This window comes from Sphaerodactylus townsendi, linkage group LG12 (assembly GCF_021028975.2).
Source record: "Sphaerodactylus townsendi isolate TG3544 linkage group LG12, MPM_Stown_v2.3, whole genome shotgun sequence".
NCBI classification, from domain to species: domain Eukaryota; kingdom Metazoa; phylum Chordata; class Lepidosauria; order Squamata; family Sphaerodactylidae; genus Sphaerodactylus; species Sphaerodactylus townsendi.
This window is the reverse complement of record NC_059436.1, coordinates 33,647,536-33,669,215: the sequence shown is the minus strand read 5'-3', so window position 1 is coordinate 33,669,215 and position 21,680 is coordinate 33,647,536. Positions and strand designations below refer to the sequence as shown.

At 45.2% G+C, this 21,680-nt stretch overlaps 1 protein-coding gene across 4 annotated transcripts in view; it reads left to right on the top strand.

Annotated features, from left to right (window-relative positions):
- Positions 1 to 21,680, top strand: part of LOC125441695 (carboxyl-terminal PDZ ligand of neuronal nitric oxide synthase protein-like) — a 63,923-nt gene that overhangs the window by 19,664 nt on the left and 22,579 nt on the right. For 2 of the 4 annotated variants that reach the window (XM_048512496.1, XM_048512497.1), the window contains exons 3-10: positions 9,975 to 10,067; positions 11,249 to 11,307; positions 12,533 to 12,641; positions 12,899 to 13,040; positions 13,528 to 13,688; positions 13,908 to 14,075; positions 14,453 to 14,618; positions 14,812 to 15,154. In XM_048512496.1, the coding sequence (XP_048368453.1) occupies positions 9,975 to 10,067; positions 11,249 to 11,307; positions 12,533 to 12,641; positions 12,899 to 13,040; positions 13,528 to 13,688; positions 13,908 to 14,075; positions 14,453 to 14,618; positions 14,812 to 15,154 (1,241 nt within the window). Of the gene's footprint in view, positions 1 to 9,974; positions 10,068 to 11,248; positions 11,308 to 12,532; positions 12,642 to 12,898; positions 13,041 to 13,527; positions 13,689 to 13,907; positions 14,076 to 14,452; positions 14,619 to 14,811; positions 15,155 to 15,949; positions 20,645 to 21,680 lie in introns of those variants that run through there. The other 2 variants (XM_048512495.1, XM_048512494.1) reach the window with 2 other exon arrangements.

Sequence of the window (21,680 nt, the reverse complement as noted above, 5' to 3'; positions counted from 1 at the left end):
TTTTCTCCCCAAAAGAGCGTCCTAGGGAATTGTACGCAAAAACTGATCTGTCCCACTAGATTACTATGTGCCAAGAGTGACTTTTTCTGTTCTTATCCCTACTTAGTCCCCAACATTTGGTCATCAAAGTAGACTGCCTTGAACATAGAGTTTCCATTTATTTGTTGTGGTAAGAGGTGCTGATGGGTCTTCTCTAAATTTTTCCAATCTTTTTAAAAGCCACTTATGCTGGTGGCCATCAACAACTCATGACTTATGCTTTTTTTCCGTTATACGCCACTTTCCTTCCCAATGGGGACTTGCAACATCATTCTCCTGAACTCTATTTTATCCTTATAACAACTCTCTGAAGTAGCTTAGATAGTGAGGGAGAGTAACAGGCCCAAGTTCACCAGCAAGTTTCCATGGCAGAGTGGGGATTTGCAGCAAGTCAGAAAAATACCTGGTTATAGGGACCACCCCCAGTCCCCGTAGTCTCAGTTTCCATATATGTCCCCAGCAAGGGGAAGTATGGCTGGGAGGGGTCTATTAAAATAACTTGGAGAGGAGAAGACATTTTCATATCTGCCTCACTGACTTCTCCTTCAAGCTGTCTTTAGGTTGGTTTGTTTTCCCAGCCCCTTCCCCCATTTCTGACGGCTGTCCAGCTTGCCAGCTCAGATGTTTTTCAGAAAGTTTTGTGGGATTGTTTTTAACTTGGAAATCCATACCAGACAAATTGCTTCTTTGCAATAAGCAACAGGGAGAGGAAGATGCATTATTTAGCATCCTGGAAGCCTGGCGCCCGCTTTCCTGCTTGAGCCCTGGAGGACAGCAAGATTATGGATTCTTCCCATATCCTCAGCATCTTGGCAGAAAGTCCTCGGATTGAATCTCTCTCATTAAATAATCTTTGTTTGTCCCTACCACTACTGCACTTAGTCCCTTCTCTGGGGCAACTTCGGTTTCCTTTTAAGAATACCGATTCCCCACCCCCGCTCCAGTATTCCTGAACTAGGGAAATTGCCGAAGTGGGCAGTTACAGATACCAAAGGGTTCTCCTTTGCATAGAAAGGCTGAGGTGTTTTGGACTTTGGAAAGAAGAGGAAACTCTTGCTTCTGATACTGGAACCAGGAAAATTGGTTGGCAGAAGGTTAAACAGTGAGAAATTGAAATAATTTTTTTGCAAACTACAGACATTGATTGTTGTGGGTTTTCTGGGCTGTGTGGCTGTGGTCTGGTAGATCTTATTCCTAATGTTTCGCCTTTATCTGTGGCTGGCATCTTCAGAGGTAGATCACAGCCACAGATGCAGGCGAAATCCAACAATACGTACATTGACTTCTGGAATTTGTTTTCAAAAAATGAAGCCACTAAGCTTAGACGGCTTTTTAGAAAGGCTAAAAATAGCTTTTAGCTATGAAAGCTAAATAAAGCTTCCATGCACAGTTCACCCCAAAATACTAGGTCCTGAGAACCCAGAAAACTATCACGTTCAACCTGAAGGTAGTTTAAGGGTCCTTGATGTCCTTTACTAGTGCTGGTCTGCTGTGACCCTCTTTAAGATGGATGTTTGCTATAGAGGGAGGGAGGGAGAGAGAGCGGTGAAATGTATGTATGACCTGGTAGGCAGAGAATGTTGTGACAGAATAGACCATAACCAGAATGGGCAGTATTTACCATGTATTTCATTTCATTATTATGTCATCATTTCATGTTAGCTTTGCATGCTTGTACTGTGGGCTTCTGCCAGTGGTAGCAGACTACCTTTGCACCAGACAGCCAGGCCAGGAAGAGATCCTCTTCTCCTCCGGTGTCCAACACCCCCAGCACCTCAGGGTACCATGGGAAATGTAGTGCTCAGAATACATTTCCCAGGATTCACTAAAGCAGAGGGAGAAGCTTTCCCTGCTGTGCTGCCTTTTGATTGGCAGAGCAGCAGCAGCAGCAGCATTATTATTCTTTGCTCAGAGTTAGTGATGGATGAGACGAAGAACCGAATAAAATGAATGAATGGCATGAAGATCTGAAGAAGAGTTAATTGGAAAGGTGGTAGGAAAGTGGTGACTTGACAGAGTGGTCTTAATACTTCAAAAATTTTGCACCTTGAAAAGATGGATTCTGCAACATACAAATTTTTGGCTAGTTGCACATAATTTAATTTTTGCTTTTGTAAAGGACTAGGGCTCTGAAGCCACAATCATTGGAAACTTTTCCAGGTTTCCACTGACACCAGATATTATTCCAGGCACTGCCCATGCACTCTCTCTCAAACCTATCAGAGCAGCCATATGGCCTAGAAACTTGCCTCTCCAAGAAAACAGAATAACAAAACGCAGCCTGGATTTTACACCCCACACCACAGCATGAGCCAATGATTAGTAGCTGATATCCGCTGCCCCCACACATGTGACATTTTCAGCTTTCCTACATGAGAGTGGAAGATGGCAACTGCCGGTTGGGAACTGTTCCCAGCCTTTGAAGGTGGCTTCCTCAGCCATGCCTTGGCAGAGCGCACTGTTCTCATCAGTCAACTCTGCCTTCGTTTTACAGGAAGAGGAGCACTGCCCGCTCCTCCAAAGAAAATCTGGGAGGCTGGGCTGCTTAGCACCAAGCTTAACCCATCAGTGCCTAGAAGAATCCCCCCAGGAAGGAGTAGAGTATGTCCTGCTTGTCTACACATTTGTAAAACAAGTCACCAAAGGGGAAAACACCAGGTTATTATGCATGAGGGATCTCGGCTGTCAGCGTGCATTTCTGTCAGGGTTAGTTTTTTTGCGTGCATGCATTTTCTCAAACTGACCCTGCTTTCACCTCTGTGGGGAGCTGGGTTCAGCGTGCAGGTAAAATATGCACACAGGAGAGCTTCCCCTTTTTCTTGGTGCTGGTTTTTAGCCTTAAGCGGCTACAGAGAGCATCCGTGGGTCTGCCGGATGTGGCCTGTGGACCATCTGATTGCCATCCACCTCACAGGGTGTTTGTTGTGAGGGGGGAAGGGCAAGGAGATTGTAAGCCCCTTTGAGTCTCCTACGGGAGAGAAAGGGGGGACATAAATCCAAACTCTTCTTCTTCTTCTTCTTCTTCTTCTTCTTCTTCTTCTTCTTCTTCTTCTTCTTCTTCTTCTTCTTCTTCTTCTTCTTCTTCTTCTTCTTCTTCTTCTTCTTCTTCTTCTTCTTCTTCTTCTTCTTCTTCTTCTTCTTCTTCTTCTTCATCTAACATTGCTACCTCAAGTTAGACCAATGCATCAGAATATCTACAGGATAGAACAGTGATGGTGAACCTTTTCGAGACCAAGTGCCCAAATTGCAACCCAAAACCCACTTATTTATCGCAAAGTGCCAACATGGCAATTTAACCAGAATACTGACGTGTTAGTTTAGAAAAAAACTGTTTGCTCTGAGGCACGCATTACTCGGGAATAAGCTTGGTGAAGCAACCATGCAACGCTTCGAATGGGTGGATCACAACCCTAGGAAGGTTTACTCAGAAGCAAGGCCAGCCTGGATATGTGTGGGTGGGGGTGATTTTCCGCTTCCCCTTCATGACAAACTCTGTGCGCACGTGCCCACGGAGAGGGCTCTGAGTGCCCCCTTTGGCACACGTGCCATAGGTTCGCCACCACTGGGATAGAAGAACAATCATCCATTAATTATACTAGAATGATTAAATGACATCTGAGTTTTCAGCCTAGTAGCCTGTGTATATAAACACATGAATTTTCACTCTATTCCAGGTGTTTGCTTTACATTTTGCAGGTTGGTACACATCCACACACACCCTAACCTGGATAGCCCAGGATAGCCTTGATCTCAGCAGATCTCAGAAACTAAGCAGGGTCAACATTGGCAAGTATTTGGACGGCAGACCTCCAAGGAACTACCAGGGTCTTGAAGCAGAAGCAGGCAATAGCAAACCACCTCTGACACTTGCCTTGAAAACCCCGCCGGGGTTGCCCTGAGTCAGATATGACTTGACGGCAAACACACACACACAGAAGTTTAGGCCAGTGCTGTTGCAGAAATCAGAAACCTCTCCATGTCTGTTTCTCTTCTCACTAGCCTGACGGAGTTTTGCTTGTTTCTTCCTGCCTCTTCCCTAGTTTGTAATTATGTGCTTAAAATATAGAGGGAGACGAAAACCTTCCACGCGGCTGCCAGGAAAGGCCAGGGCTGGAGGGAGTAGCTGGTTCTTCATTAGAAGAGATTATGCCCTATCGGACACCTTTCAAGACTCCTTTTATTTCAGCACACCTCTCTCCAGTTGCACACACTTTGCTGCTATATTTAGCTTTCCAAATCGCTTGCAGAGTTATAATTTATCAGTGGGGTCCCTGCTGACCAGGAGGAAGGCTAGGCCATTGCTTCGTCACTCTCATTCGTCCTTCTGGTTGGGGTCCAGAGAACCCTGCTTCGGGGATAGGCATATTCAGACAGTGAGAGACCTATTTGGGTTTAAACCTGAGCCATGTCTCAGCCTTGGGACTTCTTTCCCGGAAATGGGCCTTGGCACAAAATACGCAAAGCAATGAGAACAATGTCTCTGATCACATGTAAAATGTGTTCCCTAGTGTGAAGTGACCCCACTCCCAATAGAATTTCCTTCACAGACGTTTTTGCCCAACTGCATCATTCTTTAAAAGCAGGTCTCTGGGGAGGTAACGTATACATTTTCCGAATAAGCAACATTATTTGGTTTTGGAAGTGGAATGGGGGGGGGCAGTGGTGGGATTCAGCAGGTTCGCACCACTTCGGCAGAACCGGTTGTTAAAATGGTGCTTGTTAAATTATTAAATTAACCAGTTGTTAAATTATTTGAATTCCACCACCGGAACCGGTTGTTAAATTATTTGAATCCCACCACGGGGGGGGAGGGGGGGGGGGCTGGTTGAAAGAGGAATATAAATTGTTTCCTTGTATCTGATAAAGAGGGTGTTGACTCTTGAAATCTTACACCCCAAAATCTCTTAAGGGTTTACTTGATTTAAATCTAGCTGCAGGCCAACAGCTACTCTGTAATATTGTTGCCTTGTGTTGGTCTACATGTGACCCTTACCGCAAATGCAGAATAATCCACTTTCACAATTGTTTGCAAGTGGATTTTGCTATTTCGCACAGTAAAATCCATCTGCAAAGTGCATTGAAAGTGCAGGATTCTGCATGTGCGGAAGGGCCCTCTGTCTCTCTCTCTCTCTCACACACACACACACACACACACAAACACTCCTGTTTTGAATTGCAAATGAGTCTCAGCTGACTTGTTACTAGACTCCAGATGCATTTTAAAGGCACATTGTTTCCACCATCCCCCATGCACACTTTGCCTCTGATCCCATAGTATTTAAACATTTCAGCATCTTCCTATTCCCACTGTTAAAGAGGAGCTTAGGCTCCTTTGAGTCAAAGAGAAAGTGAGCTGGAGAGGAGGAGAGCGGGGAGGGGGGCGGCGGCTGCATTTTGCAAATAATAGATCAGAGGAAGATTAGTGCAGTAGAGAAAGGAGAGCCATTCAAGGTTGGAGATAGCTTAATGTGCAAGTCCTGGTAGTCACATCACCTTCAAATGTTGGGATAGCAACTGGAATCCGTAATGGTGTGGGGGTGCTCAAATATTTGACCCCACTAAGCACAGCTTCACCTCTCTGCCTTCTCCCAACGCAACCCACTCTTATCTGCCCCCAGGCTGTTCTCTTAATTAGCTACAGATCAAAGAGTCTTTACCTTAAAAAACCCCAAGCGAGGCACAATTTTGGATTCATCCTGCCTGGAGGGAGGGAAACAGATCTCAAGACTTGGAGAACTACCCTGAACTGGTTAGAACCCTACTCAGATCTGTTCAATGAGGCTTACTCCCCGGAAGTGTTCTTAGGATCTCACTCAGAGTTCCTTAAGCACGTACAATGTTCTGGTCTGTTGATCTGCTGTTACCCATGTTTTTCCAAGGCCAAAAGATTGTCCAGCAGTTATGTTTTTAGCCTGGATTAACCAAAAGGCTTACAATTTAAATCAAATTGCACCCTGCTTTGTAACTGTCAATAAAAACAGAAGCTAAAGCATCCTGTTTAAAAAAAAAAGTGTCCATTAAATGTCTAGTTCCACAAACATCAGATGAAGAAGGAAAACTGGTGTCTGGGCTGTATCACTTTAGGTTGTGGGTGGGAAACCTTGTTATTAATAAGGCTTTTTATCCTCTGGTGGATGGGGCTAGGCTAGGATAAGGCCCTTTAGCAGGACTGTTTCTGTCTCCTAATCTGCCTTTTCCGGGGAATTTCACAGCTGAGTAAAAGTTTGATCCCAGGTAACCCTATTCTTAATCTGATTCCTAACTAGTATTCCACTTCATCTCCACAATGGAACACTCAATAAAAAGAAAACCTCTTTGCACATAGGACAAAAGAAAGCCACCATGGTTAACAAGGGAGGTTGAGAAAATTATTAGGGAAAAAAAGATGTCTTTTAGAAAATGGAAGTCCAACTTAACTGATGAAGAATACCAGAGGGAACACAAATGGTGGCAAAAGAGAAGCAAGTTAGCTGTAAGGGAGGCAAAAAAGGATTATGAGGAACGCATGGCTGCGAACATCAAGACCAGCAACAAACAGTTCTTCAAGTACATCAAAAGCAGGAAGCCAGCAAGGGAAGCAGTAGGCCCGTTAGATGATGAAGGAACAAAAGGTGTGCTAAAAGATGACAGGGAAATTGCAGAGAAGCTGAATGAATTCTTTGCATCTGTCTTCACCTAAGAGGGGGTGAGGAAAATTCCTGCACTTGAACCAAGCTTCTTAGGAGGTGAATCCGAGGAACTAGCAAAGATAGTGGTAGACAAGGAAGAAGTTCTGGCAGCCATTGATAAACTAAATGCTACCAAATCCCCTGGCCTAGATTGCATTCATCCAAGAGTTCTTAAAGAGCTCAAGCATGAAGTTGCTGATGTTCTCACATTAATATGCAACTTATCCCTGAAATCAGGCTCCATCCCTGAAGACTGGAAGATGGCCAATGTCACACCAATCTTTAAGAAAGGGTCTAGGGGGGACCCAGGAAATTACAGGCCCGTCAGTTTGACATCTGTTCCTGGTAAATTAGTAGAATCTATCATTAAAGGCCAATAAAAAAATTTATTAAACATGTAGAAAAGAAGAAACAAGACCACTGCTGAGGGAAAGAGTCAGCATGGCTTTTGCAGAGGCAAGTCCCTCTGTCTTACAAACTTACTAGAGTTCTTTGAGGGGTGTAAAAAGGCATGTGTGGATAAGTGGGGGAACCTGGTGGACATTGTCTACTTGGATTTCCAAAAGGCTTTTTTTCTTTTGACAAAGTTCCTCACCAGAGACTGTTGAGAAAAAAACTCAGCAATGAAGGAATAAGAGGGGAAGTCCTCCTATGGATTAAAAAACTGGTTGAGAAACAGGAAACAAAGAGGTGGAGTTATAAATGGGAAGTTCTCACAATGGAGAGATGTGAAGGAGTGGGAATTGTCCCCCCAAGGGATCCGATAGACATTGGGACCAGTGCTCTTTAACTTATTCATAAATGACCTGGAGAGTAGAGGGGTGGGTAGTGTGGTGGCCAAGTTTTCGGATGATACCAAATGTTGTAGGGTGGTGAGAACCGCAAAGGAGTTGTGAAGAGCTACAAAGCGGACCTTGATAAATTAGGTGAGTGGGCTAAGAAAAATGGCAAAAAGCAGTTCAATGTAGCAAAATGTAAAAGTGATGGCCACAAAATCCAGAAGCTTCCACATACATCGCTACAGGGGGGGGGTCCAGTGCTATCAGCTCACAGACCAGGAAAGGGATTTGGGCATCTTAGTTGAAAGTTCCATGGGAATGTCAACTCAATGCAGGCAGCTGTGAAAAAGGCAAACTCTGTGCTGGGGATAATTAGGGAAAGAGGAGTTGAGAATAAAACTGCAAGGGATTGTCATACCCTTATATAAAGCCGTGGATGCGACCACACTTGGAGTAACTGTGTCTCAGTCTCTGGTCAGCCACATCTCCAAAAAAGGATAATCGAGAAAGAGATAGAAAAAAAAAGTGCAGAGAAGGGCAACCTTGAGGATGATTGAAGAGATTGGAGGCACCTCTTCCTTATGAGGAGAGGCTGCAGCCGTTTGGGACTCTTTAGATTTGGAGAGGGAGGACTGTCTGAGGGGGGGGATATGATTGAAGTCTATAAAATTATGCATGGGGTAGAAAATGTTGACAGAGAGAAATTTTTCTCTCTTTCTCACAATACTAGAACCAGGGGGCATTCATTGAAAATGCTGGGGGGAAGAATTAGGACTAATAAAAGGAAACACTTCTTCACGCAATGTGTGATTGGTGTTTAGAATATGCTGCCACAGGAGGTGGTGATGGCCACTAACCTGGATAGCTTTAAAAAGGGCTTGGACAGGTTGATGGAGGAGAAGTCGATCTATGGCTACCAATCTTGATCCTCCTTGATCTCAGATTGCAAATGCCTTAGCAGACCAGGTGCTCAGGAGCAGCAGCAGCAGAAGGCCATTGCTTTCACCTCCTGCATGTGAGCTCCCAAAGGCACTTGGTGGGCCACTGAGAGTAGCAGAGTGCTGGACTAGATGGACTCCGGTCTGATCCAGCAGGCTAGTTCTTATGTTCTTATGACACTAGCATGTCAGGGTGAAGGACTACTGTCTATCTTTCACCCTGATGTGTTACTTTTCTGTGAACAGAGAATCTATTCTTTTTGTACTGAGGAGTCTTCTACTGTGCTTTCTGAAGTAGTACAGCCCAGACTCAAGTTTAACTCCTCGCTCACAGCTTGTAAGAGTGAGTTCTCAGGAGGACTCAAAAGTACCTGTTCTTCTACAGCAGCGCGGTTAAGAAAGAGCTGTCAGTGGGACCACAAGAGCTGGAAGTAGGGTTGCCAGCCCTTTGGTTCGGCCTGGAATTATGATTGATTCCCAGGCCACCGATTTGAGTTCCTCTGGAGGAAAAAGGTATCTTCAGAGAGTGGACTCTGTGATATGACATCCCTGCTGGGTTCCGCACCCAACCTCCACCTTTTCTAGGTGCCACCTCCAAATTTCCAAGCATTTTCCAAACTGGAGTTTGCACCCCTAGTTGGGCAGCGCCTCACGGGTCAAGTACAGTCACATTTTAGGGAGAAATAAATTCTTGAACTTTGGCTTCCTTTTTAAGGGTTTCATGAAAACATCAAAGATTTATTTAAAAGTTTGCGTATTGCTTTTTTTTCCCTTACAAGATCTATTCATAGGATAAGCTCAAAATTATATGCACAAAATGAAATGCAAAAGCCACTCCGCTATTCAAGGCCCTCAAGACAAGGAGGCTTTCTCGTGGCAGGAACATTTGCAAAAACCCTTTCTAGTGGCAAACTTGGTGGGGTCAAAGGCCATGAAACAGAGTGAGAAATATTAAGCAGGAGTACTGAGAAGAAAGTTTTGTTCTGTTCAATGGTCTTACTCTCAGGAAAGGATTCTTAGGATTGCAGACAGAGGTAACAATCCTAAGAACACTTTCCTGGGAGTAAACCCATATAATCCAATGGGTCTTACTTCAGAGCAGAGCTGTTCAGGCTTGCTCCCAGTGTCACTCACAGACAGGAGAGGTTTCTGCAAAGCTTAATATTTGATCAGACTGTAAATTTAAAAAAAGGGGGGGGGGTTATGGCTTGATGGATTCTGAGCATGCTAACTGTCCTCCAGCCATGGACTGTTGAAGGCAATCAGCCATTGTTTCTAACAGAAGGTCAGGATGATGGAAAAATTGTCTTCTTCAAGCCCCTGAGAGCATACAGTATTCTGGAGGAGATTTGATTCAAATGGAAATTTCCTAATCATATATCTCCATGCTATGCACACTTATTTGCTCCCAAATTTACTTTGTTTGTATGTTGTTTATGGATGTCAATAAAATGGAATTGCAAAACTAGTGGCTAGATTTGGAATGCAATGTGGGATTCCTGATTTGGAACTACCATCTTCAACATATCCCTCTGCCCTTCTCTCCACAGTATGAATTCAAAGCCAAGAATATTAAGAAGAAGAAAGTGAGCATTGTCGTCTCTGTAGATGGGGTGAAGGTGATTCTCCGCAAGAAGCAGAAGGTGGGCCTTTGCTTCGCTGCCTCAATTTGCAAACGCGAAGAAGCTTCCCATTCAGAGTTCGTTTAAACAACAGAGTGCACTTTTCCCCTTATAACCATGCAACAAAAAGGACCAGAGGCTTTTAAAAAAAGCTGGGAACACGTATACTGTTACAATATATCATTATAACCTTACTGTTATTTTAAAAATCTCTAAAAAAGTTTAGTGGGGAGGAAAATGGTGGTCATGGGAACTGAAGTAAAGACAATGGCAGCAATGTGAATGGAACCTTCAAAAATTAATTCTTGGCAACATAGTCCCACCCCCTTTTGTACATCACTGTTTTGGGGGACATGGTGCTCTGTGTTGTCTCTGTGTCCCCCCCCCCCCCATTTGTAGAGATCTTTCCCAAATTTGTATTGTATGATCATTTTGGAAAGCTCACAGTCAAAGCACTTTTGGACACACAGTGTGTGAGCTGTCCAAAATGATCATACAGTACAAATTTGGGAAAGATCTCTACAAATGGGGGGGGGGGGACGGGACACAGAGACAACACAAACAGAGCACCATGTCCCCCAAAACAGTGATGCTTAAGCAAGCCACAACAAAGCAAAATATCTGTGTGGCACAGTGTTCTAGAACTCCCATGGGATATTTTTCCTGGATCCACAATTTTGGCATTGGGTGGAATATGACCTTCCCCAACACAGTAGTGGGCTTTTATTTTTTTTATTTTGCCATTCAGGTATTTTGCTAGGTTAATTTTTATAGTTCCTGTTTAAAGGTGCTCTTAACTGCAGTGCTTCCTCTGGGTTGGTGGTTCACCTGTAGGCAGTGGAATAATGGTGAGTCTTGGTGTAGTAGTCATTTCTTCTTTCCAGAAAACTGTAATTGTGTGAGGAGAGCTTGGGGGATGGCTACCAGAGAATTTTCCACACACTCACCAAATTCCTACAGTTTTTTTGGGGAAGCCATAACAGTTACACTGGCATAGAAGCAATTTAATTTTAACACCTTTTCCTCACCAAGAAAAGTATATGCACATACCCTGTCCTTGAAAGATGTTTCCACCTTGGCCTGATTGACTATCCACTAGCTGTTCGTATCTAGCAACTCTCATGAAGTTCAGCTTGCAGCACAGTTATTAGAACTAAATGAAATTTTGCTAGCAACAGTTTACTTTTAATCCTCTTTTCCAGAGAAACGAATGGACCTGGGATGAGGGCAAGATGGTGGTGATGCATGATCCTGTGTACAGGTAAGCTTACTTTCAACAATCAGTCCCCGCCTACTTCAGGGGCAGTCTTAAAAGGGGGGTTCAGCTGTTTGTTTATTGTTATCCCACTTTGATCACCAATGGGGACCCAAAGCGGCTGGCAGAAGAGGAAGTGAAGAAGACCCTGCTAGGTAGCTAGCAGCAGCTGAATCTGGGCATGTCCATAGGTGTGAGCCCGGGGCTCTTGTCCTTTGGCTTTTAGCTGAGATAAACCAAGAGCTTTGAGAAAGATCTGCTGGTAGGGAGAGGGAGGAGAAGATGCAATCTGGATTTGGAAGCCTTCTCTCTTGCTGTATACTTACCTCTATCCTATTCCTTTTTTACTTTTATTGTAAGTCACTTTTGTGAGGAAAAAAAGGGTTATAAATAAATAAATTAAGCCTGTGTGGCTCCAGTAGGACCACACAAAGCCATACTACTGCCTATGTAATTTGCTTATCTTTTTCTCATCGTCCATAAATAACGAAGAATGTACCAATGTTCTAGAACTCTGCCACTGTTAACCCCATTTTTTTAAAAAAATCATTTCTTCTTTTCTTTTATTTTTTAAAAGAGCAGGAAATTTTTTTAAAAAAACTTCAGAATATACATAAAAACAAAAAAATCAGTAGTGGCGGATCTACTCATAAGTTTCTAAAATGGTTTCCAAATATCTAAAGATAAGTGTATGCAGAATTGCTGTCTGTAGGCCATGTGTTCAAAAACATTTCCTGCAGCTACCAATAAAATTCCCTTTGGGGCTGGGTGGTGCTTTCAGGGGCCTGGCTGGCCATTGAGCGCCCGGCACTCTGGTCCTTGAAGAGATGTCCAGCAGACTGTTGGCGCACATCCCATTTGCTAGAATTCTGGTATCAGCGCTGGCAGTTGCCTTCTCTGAGCTTGAGCTTGTGTGTGACTAGCTGCCTGCCGCAGAGCTCCAGAATTCTCCTCTATAGTTGCAAACTGCATCCAAGGCTTATAATCTGCCAAACCAGATTTGTGAAGATCCTAATTTGGTCCAGGTGGCTAAATCAGCTAAGCTGGTAATTGCAGCAGAGTCAGGGACAATCCACCCAGGAACCACAAAAATGATCATCAGGTCAGAAAGACACTTACCACCATTTGCCTTCCTTCATACAAATGCATCTTTTAAAAAAAAAAAACCAACCCTCTTTATATCTTTTTCATTTAAGTGGCTCTTTCTCTGCCCCCTACTTCTTTTTTCTAGAATCTTCTACGTATCACACGACTCCCAGGACCTAAAGATATTCAGCTACATTGCCAGGGATGGCACCAACAATTCCTTCCGATGCAACGTCTTCAAATCTAAGAAGAAGGTACAGAGGGATGGGTGGGGTTGGACTGGACTGGACTAATGTGCATCTCTGTGCTGCCACTCTCACGGGTGGTTTCATGTAAAGCACTGGGGGTGCTGGCATACTGATACTTGTGAATGGGATAACATTGTCATTCTTACAAAGCAGAACTCAAGACACTGGTGCCCGTGTCAGTGCCAGGGCACAGGATTGCCTAGTCTGCTTTGCCTAGTGAGTTCCTCTGGTTCTTGCTGAGGAAAGGTTGCTTCTGTCTTCAGACTCAGGCTATGCGCGTGGTGCGGACAGTGGGCCAAGCCTTTGAGGTGTGTCACAAACTGAGCCTCCAGCATGCACTCCAGAATGCAGACGGGCAGGCCGATGGTGCCAGCAACAATTCAGCGGAAGATCCACAGTTAGAAGGTGAGGAACTTGACATCAAGCCCATTAGGATATCTTGATAGCCCTTTTGTACATAGACAGTCATGCACTTACCCATCTCCCCAGTTTTAGCAATTACAAAAGTAATAACCATGGCAAACAGATTTTTGCATTTCAAGGGAGCGGCCAAAGAAACATAGTAATAATAATATTGTGACCAAAGGCAAAGATATAAATCAGAAGTCTCTTATTAATATTTTTCTGCCATGGTCAGGTATACATTTCCTAAATGTTAATTCAATTATGTACCTCTCTGTCCTGGTCAAAAATATATAGTGATGTCTGGAGCAATACTTATGTACTAGTGCAACTGCAATTGTTGGCAAGATGAAAACTGAAGACATCTTTCACAGTGCTCCTCCTTTGAGGCACAGCCCCTCCTCCCCTATTATGGGGATGGGGAGAGGAGCCCAGTTAGGCCCAGATGCTGTCCTTGCTAAGTACTGCTTCTTCTGTCCCTTGCTTGAAGGTTTCCAACTGGAAGGGCCTCCAATGGCCGACAGAGAAAACATCCTTGCCGACTCTGAGGGGCTGCAAGTTCCCGACTGCGGGGCTTGTGAGCTGTCCTCTGCCATCCCAGACCTGGGAGTGCTGAAACTTGGACAGGTACTGAAGGAAAGGAGTAGCCAGGTAAGAGTCAGCGGGGTCGGAAGGCAGGAACATGATTGTTCAACCGAATAGCTACTTGCATCTGTCATCCTGGCCTCCTTCAGAAGAGCTCATGAGGCTCCCCTGGTTGTATCCTCACAACCACTTTGTGAAGTTGGAGAGGATGCCAGAGCTCCAGGTCACTTTGTGAGCCACCTGTGTGACAGGAATACTGAGGTTGCCGCCTTTTTTGGATTGCAGGACAGTGAGAGCTGCTCTGTTCACCCCTCTGCTTCACAGGCCTTGGTGAGCCCCGCCAGCCCCTGTTCCTCTGCCTCAGTCACCCCGCTTGCTTCCCAGCACTGCCTACAGCTCCTTCGGCACCAGCTCCTCCAGCAGCAGCAACAGACCCAGGTGGCCGCTGCTCAGGTAAGCTCAGGCTGCGAGGCCTTCTCATCCACAGGGGCTGAGGCCAGGCCAGGGCCTCAACCTGGACCAGTTCTCCTGCTTAGTTGGAGATTTGTGAACCTCTAGCGTGGCCAAAAGCAACACGATCCCCTTCTTCACTGAACATGGAGGGATGAGTGAGGAACTTGAAAAATCACTTAAATTAGACAAATCGTTGGAGGAAAAATCCCTCTCAACAGCCACACTAGCAAAGCTGAAACTCCACACCAGCTGCTAAGAATCAAACCGTAGCCACTCTTTGAAACAGGGTCCTGGGCTATGTGGGCCTTTGGTCTCATTTCACAAGGCCCTTCTCACCACCTTATGGCTACATCTCTGCCACTGTACTGGCCCAACAGGTGCAGCTGTTGAAAGACCAGTTGTCATCTGAGACCACAGCCCGCATCGAAGCTCAGGCCCGTGTCCGCCAGCTGCTCCTGACCAACCGCGATCTGCTGCAGCACGTCTCTTTGCTGGTGAAGCAGCTCAAGGAGCTGGAAATCAAGGTGCAGCTACGGCATCCAGGTGAGCAACCCACTGCGCATGTCACCTTTAAGTCGTCTGCCACCATGCTTAATGTTTCCTTCCTTCAGGCAGCTTCTTCTTGCTCTTGCTCTTCCATTCCCAGTTAGAAATGGGACTTTACACACAACTAGGGTTCACTGCTCTCTTGTGTCTGCGGCCTTGCTAATGCGTTTCTTTCTCCCCTCGTCTCCAGTTGACCGCTCACTACAGAACTTGACTTTGGCTCAGTCACTCTCGCTCAATTTGAAGAACCACTACAGCCTCGAAATCAACCTGCCGTCCACCTCAACTCCTGCCAGTGTCCTGGGCAGCCCCGTGATGCGGCCAAGTACCTGTGAATCCTACCTGAACCTGGCCAACCTGGAGAAGGGCAGCAAGCTGCCCAACAGCACAGAGTGTGAGGAGCGCCTGGTGGTGCTGGAGGGTCCAGATGGGCTCCGCAGTGTCGAGGGCTCAGAGTCTACCGACTGCAGCGTGCTCAACGGGACCAAACAACAGAAGTGCAATGGCTCAAGCTGTCCAGTGCAAGAGGAGAGGTGAGTGGTTTCCGCTTGGTGATCGGTGTAAGCATCCCTATCAGAGCCAGAAGAGAGCGGAGTAAAGGCTAGGTCACATGTCTCTGTTGTGTTTCAAACAGTCTGTTCAGATTTTAGCATGGGATAAAGCAGTCGTGATGGCTTCTGCAGGACCCCAGCTTGGTTTCAGCTGCCCCGCTGGTGTCCCAATTCCTCTTGTCACTGAAGTTCTTTGTAGGGCCAGCTTGGTTTGCCAACAGGCAACAGGCAAACTAGAGAGGAGAGTAAATCATTAAAGGGCAAGAGATCAGCAGCTGTTCCATTTAGAATTAGAATTTTTCCAGCCATGGGAGGTGCCTTTTGAGTCATGTTGAGTTGCAGGAAGGGTATGTTGGATGTGTGTTTGCATAGCTGCCTTCCCACAGGACAGCCTGTGCTGAAGTCCTCAGTTCAGATATCCCCTTTAGAAGAAGAAGAGTTTGGTTTTATACCCCTCCTGTAAGGAGACTCAAGGTGGTTTACAAGCTCCTTTCCCTTCCTCTCCCCACAACAGACACCTTGTGAGGTAGGTGGGGCTGAGAGAGCTCCAAAGAACTGTGACTAGCCCAAGGTCACCCAGCAGGAATGTAGGAGTGCGGAAACACATCTGGTTCACCAGATAAGCCTCTACATTCAATTCAATTATGAACAAGGCCAGCCTTGGACAAGCCAGTGCCTCTTAGCTTAAGTCACGGCCGCCATCTTACACACACAGCTGCAAGGTACTGCATTATGAGTGTTCCAGATGTTAACCCTGTTCCCACATTTGCTTAACAGGTCGCAGCCGTTCATCCCCAAGCTGAACCCACCTCCACCCACACTGAGGAGAAGGTCTAGTAAAACCACCTCTCCCAGCCTGGAAGCAGAGACCGTCCCCCCCAACATCACAGCAAATCCTGGAACTTCCTCGTTCACCAGCATCTCCATCTTCTCTCTCTCTAACTTAGAGTCCGAGTCAAGGACACAAGGAGGATACGCTGGTGGCTGTGTAGAAGACCGGGGACATCTCAGCCAGGAATGGGCCAGGGAGGACAGATGTACACTGCTGGCAAGGGGCATTTTGGGTCAGGTGGAAAAGGGCCCAATTAGGGACTCAGACAGCACTCTGGACAGCACACGGCCCTTCTCCTTGACAGGCAACGATACCTGCTTGCACATCAGCCTTTCAGAGGAAGAGTTGGACAACGCTGGGGCTTGTACCGCTCATGCATAAAGGTGCTTTGGTGTACACCATTAACTGGAGCTGATGCAAGAATTGGATAGTGAGGGATAGAAATGCCACAGGGGGCCCTGCAGCACCAGACGAGGTTTTGGAAGAAGTCACAGTTGATTGCTGGTGACTCTGAAAAGCCAACATAAGAAGGCTCTGAAAAGCCAACATGGGGAGAATTGCAACTGAGAGAAGGCAATTGGGAGACTTTACAGTTTCCCCCACGACAGTCTTCCACATGAAAAAATGTCTTCCATGAACACCAGGCAATTCTACGGCACCATGCATGGAAGAGCCTGCCCATTACCTTGATGGAGTATCCACCTGAGAACCCATGAATGGTAAATGCTGGGATTCCCAACACCTCATAAGGGCCCTCAGCACAATTTGCTGAACACTAGACTGTGTGTGAGACTGTTCCCACAGCTGGGGGAGGCCATGGCAATCAGCATCCCAGACGCAAACAGGCAGAAGGGGGAGGCATCTGTATTGAACAGCCAACAACAATCAGCATCTGGGAGTTCAGCGAGGTTACCCCCAGTTCAGTGCACAATTATTTCCAGATGGCTTCTTGGGAATAAGAGGAGTGGGCCACGAAACCTGTTCTGCACGATGAACAGACTTGCTATGGATATCCAACTTCCAGATCAAGGGGTTAGGAGCCGTCTTACTGCCAGCCCTACCTGTGGCTAAGCGTGAGGGTATCCCAGGAGCCCCTGCCACCTTTGGAGCAGAAGCTGCTGTTGTCTTTGTGTAGTCTAAAAATATTCTTTTCCAATCTTCATTAATGTTTGCAGGGAAGAAGCTAGTATGGGAAGAGCTGTGCAGTGCTAGACTGAGAAAGCTGCCACTTTACACCTTTAAACTGCAAAAGACTGATGCCCTGTAGACCCCCTCAAAGAGACCCAGTCCAGACACATCTTCCCTTCCACCCGGGTCTACATATACACTGCCAGTGATCAGTTCATCGCTTCGTTTAACATGCTAATAGCGTAGCCACTGCAGGGCCCCAAAGAAAAAGATGCATCCAGATTTTATGTTAATTGGCTGGCATGGTCAGTTAGGAGACAGATTTGCCCCAGCAGTGCACTCTTCTTTTTTAAGGCAGAACAAATATGTATCCCAGCAAAGGGGCTTCCAGATTCTTGGTAAACCCATTTATGGAATTCCGTACATCCCACCCCAGTGAAATCCAACAACAGTTGGGTGGGCTGTGGGTTGGTGTGGCACATGCGCCCTGCAAACAGACTAAGCAAGCAATGTCCAAGGTTAAGTGAGCGACTGTGTCGCCCACTCAAATTAGTGCATAGTGGCCCTGACATTTCCTCCTGGTCAGCCCCTACTGTAAGGTAGGAAAAGTTAGCATTCAGTGTTTTCCTTCCCTGCTTTTCAAGGTGTACTTTAAAAAAAAAAGGAAGGAGTGACTTTTCAGAGAAAGTGGGAAAGAGTGTTACAGATACCTTAGGCCCCCAAAACGAGCAAGCAAGCAAGATGGTTCTACATCAAGTCTGAAATATCCCTAGAAGCTAAAATGACTAAACTGAGGCTATCATACTTTTGAGAAGATAAGAGTCACTGGAAAAGACAAATGATGCTAGGAAAAGTTGAAGGCAGCAGGAAAAGAAGAAGACCCAAGAAGAGAAGGATTGACTTTATAAGGGAAGCCGTGGCCCTCAGTGTGTAAGACCTGAGCAAGACTGTTAACAATAGAACATTTTGGGGGACACTGGTTCATAGCGTTGCCATGGGCCGGAAGTGACATGACAGTACTTAATACACACGGGAGTACTTTGCACATACCCTGTCCTTAAAAGATGCTTCCAGCCAGAAGGAAAAGGCATCATGTGGGACCTTGGAAGTATTTTGCCTTTCAGCTTTTTGTTTTTAACATCCCTGTGTTAAGGAAAATGCTGTGCACATTCTCAGGGGGGGTTACAGCTGGCTATGCCAGAGTTTTTGAAAACAAATGAAAGCAACCCTAACATCCATTGCAATGGTCTTGTAACTTTAAAAAAAACCCCCCAGAGATGATAGAGGCCACTATTTCACTACATCCTTGGTGGAAAATTGGTACATGGGTATGGAGCAAAACTCGGCCCTCATTCAGTTATGTGAATTGACTACTCGTGACTATAATGGAGGAATTGGAATTAACAGCTGTTAGCAAGATGCAGGACAGGTTGCAATATCGCCTGTGCAGGGGGGCATAAAAGGGTTAATGACAGCATAGAGCTATGCAAAAGGGAAGGACAGTTTAAAATCACCAAGAAAGAGAAGAGATAAGAGTAAGTTGTCAAAAAGGAGGCGGGAGAAAGAGAAAGTATTGCAAAGCAGGGACATTTTGACTGTAACAAGTGGTTGTTGTATCCTTTCCTGGGGGATGTGGGATGAATCTGTAGTGCTAACGGTACAGTTAGCAGAATTATAACTTGTGCATATTAGCTGGGATGTCCAAGTATAACAAATAGACCCCCAAAAAATCATAGAAAAGCAATTTTCAGAAGCAGATTTCTTAGCATCCTCTGAGGTTGCAAAACTGGCCAGTAGCCAGTTGACATAGCTTGTTGGTTACGCGTCCAGTTTGCTTCCATGGACACCATCATGGGGAAAGCTGGACTACATTGCGGGTGTGAACTGGCCCCAAAGTGAAACAGATCTGTTTCTGTGGATAAAGCCCAGAAATCAGGATGCGTCACTCCTGGCCCTCTTTACTGAAAGTGGGGCAGCCAGAAAGAGGAAGGTTTCCTTTGGCAGAATTAACACTTAACACAAAGAAAGTGGTTGAATGTGAGTTGAAGATGGAGTTTGGGCAAGTCATTGGATGAAGGTTGGGGGTAGAGACAGTAACCGAGACTGTAAGCCCCCAACTTCTGTTAGTGGGAGCAGGAGAAAAATAAATAATAATGGACTGATGGGGTATCATCACTTCCAGGAAAATCTGGAAGTGATATCACTGCTTTAGGAACTGGCAGAATTGTTGGCAATTTCTAGAGAGGCATGACATCCTTTAAGAGCTTTCCCCAGAAGTGATGTCACACCATCACCGATGGCCACCTCCCTGTGGCCCCCTTCTCCCAGTCTCTTGCTAGTTTCCCTAACAGTGACAGGTGTTCTTTCAGTTGCAAAGCTACAATTCATAGAGGTGGAAGGAGCATCACAGAGACTACATGGCCTAGAATAGGATGTGGAATACCTCAGGTGTTGCCTAGCAACCACCACCACAAGAGGCCTAACTGTACAGGGCAGCTGTATAATTAAGCATCAAGGTTGCCAATTAACCAGAAAAAGGCTGGCTTGCTCTCGTGCCTTTAAATAGAAGTTTAATATCAGTAATTGAACTTTATTGTGGCATCAAAATAAGTGCAATCTCATATTGATATGTACACAACAGGCTATTTTTAAAGGCCCAGTTTATGGCAGGCTAAAATATTGCCCTACAAAGCGTCAAGTGAGAATCTGCCCCAAAGTAGGGCAAAGTTCTACAGATGTATGTTCTCCCATCACAAAAAATGGCAGTTTCCAGTTTCTCAGGCGCTTGTCAAATTGTGCGATCAGGTTAGGTCCTCCCATGCTGACACTGCTTTGTCCCATCCACCAGCCAAGGGGAGGAAGAGGTACCCGTTTCTGTAATCAAGTAGACCATCCAAACCCAGTACTAGCTGCAGGTTCCAACTATCTAGTTTCTTTTGGCACTCCTGTCTTATTGCTCCTAAAGCTGTTTTCAGTAGAGGGAACAGTTAGGAAAGGGTTGAATAGTATGCTTAGCCACCCCAACACAACAGCCTGCTTAATCAGAAATTTACGATCTATAGTTCCTAGTCCCCGCCTTTGATATGTTTATGAGTTTATATTTCTGATGTTTTCGTTGCAGTTCTTGCTTTGATCAAGCAGCCAGACTTCGTGCTTCGTTTGCAAGAACTAGCCTGATATTATGCTACTGACCAGCCACCCACATCAAATGTTTGGCGAATACTTGCTGAGTTTTCCGCCCAAGAACTAAATACCTATAATTGTTTAGAGCCAAAGTCTCTCTCTCCAAGGAGTGTGGCACAAAATCTGTTCAGAGACTGGTGAGAGGTGGCAGAGTGGGGGCTACCCAGGGTGTAATTAGGACTGCTTGAGAACCAATGAGGGTATTTTCTAAACGTATTCTGTAATTTATCAAAGTTGTTAAAGAGACAAAAAGGAGGGTGAACTTGCTATATAAACCTGTCAAGTGTTGTTGGGGCCATGAGTTATAATTACAGATTCCTAACTCCTCATTTTTTCTGGTTGGTTATCTTTTTTAAAAAGCAGTGGGTTAAAGCGTGTGGCCTTCCTGGCTGCGGGAGGGGGGCTTTCCACCCATTTTCACACAGACACTGGCTTCCATTTAACGAACCCACTGACATGCTTTTAGTTCTTGCTGGGTTACTGATGATGAAGGGCGGGGGGGATAATTGCTGACGCATTCATTGTTCTTTTTCCATCCGAATATTTTTGGAGGAAGGGAAACTTGTGTCATATGTGACAGACAGGAAACTGTATCTCTAAACACAGAGCATAGGCATATGTTCTAAGACTGGACCAAATATTCAATATACATTCAAGAGCAAAGCCATTGATCATATTATTGCTTTTTTAATAGAGAGGTGCAAACATTAAAAAAACATTTTGATTCAAATTATGTCCCAACATACTCTGGGCTACAATTCCTTGCTTTGGAGGGGAGATACTTATGTTGAAGGGTTTTAAAAGATACCCATTTTTGGCTAAAGGGGCTTTTTTGGCCAGATTACATTGCTTTGCTGAGCGTTTGTTCCCTTCAATACAGTTCACAAGCTTTTTTAATGGTGTCTCCTCTCTTTTCTGTAGCTTCAAATTAGCTCTTGCTTATAATTCTCATTCAAATCCCTCTGTTCATGAGTTTCGCATAGGCCTATTTTGCCACCTCGTGGCAAGATTTGAGTATTCCTATTCTTGCCTTCCTCATGCTTCTGGAGCTGAAAAGAGCCACTGTCATTTGGCAATCTGCAACCAAAACAAAACAATTTGACAAAGGAAACTGAACCCACAAATTGTTGCAGCTGTTTTGTGAGAATAAAGATATCTCAAGCATTAGAAAGGACCTCTTTCTAGCTCTACTGGATCAAACCAATGGTACATCTGGTCCAACATCTTGTTTCACACAGTGGCCAATCAGACACTATAGTCAAAATACAGCTTTAAAACACTATTAAGCACATTAAATGTGTAAAGATAACAAAAATACAAAATATAGTGCGGCAAACAGAAAAGTTCTCTCAGAAGTTCTTTCTA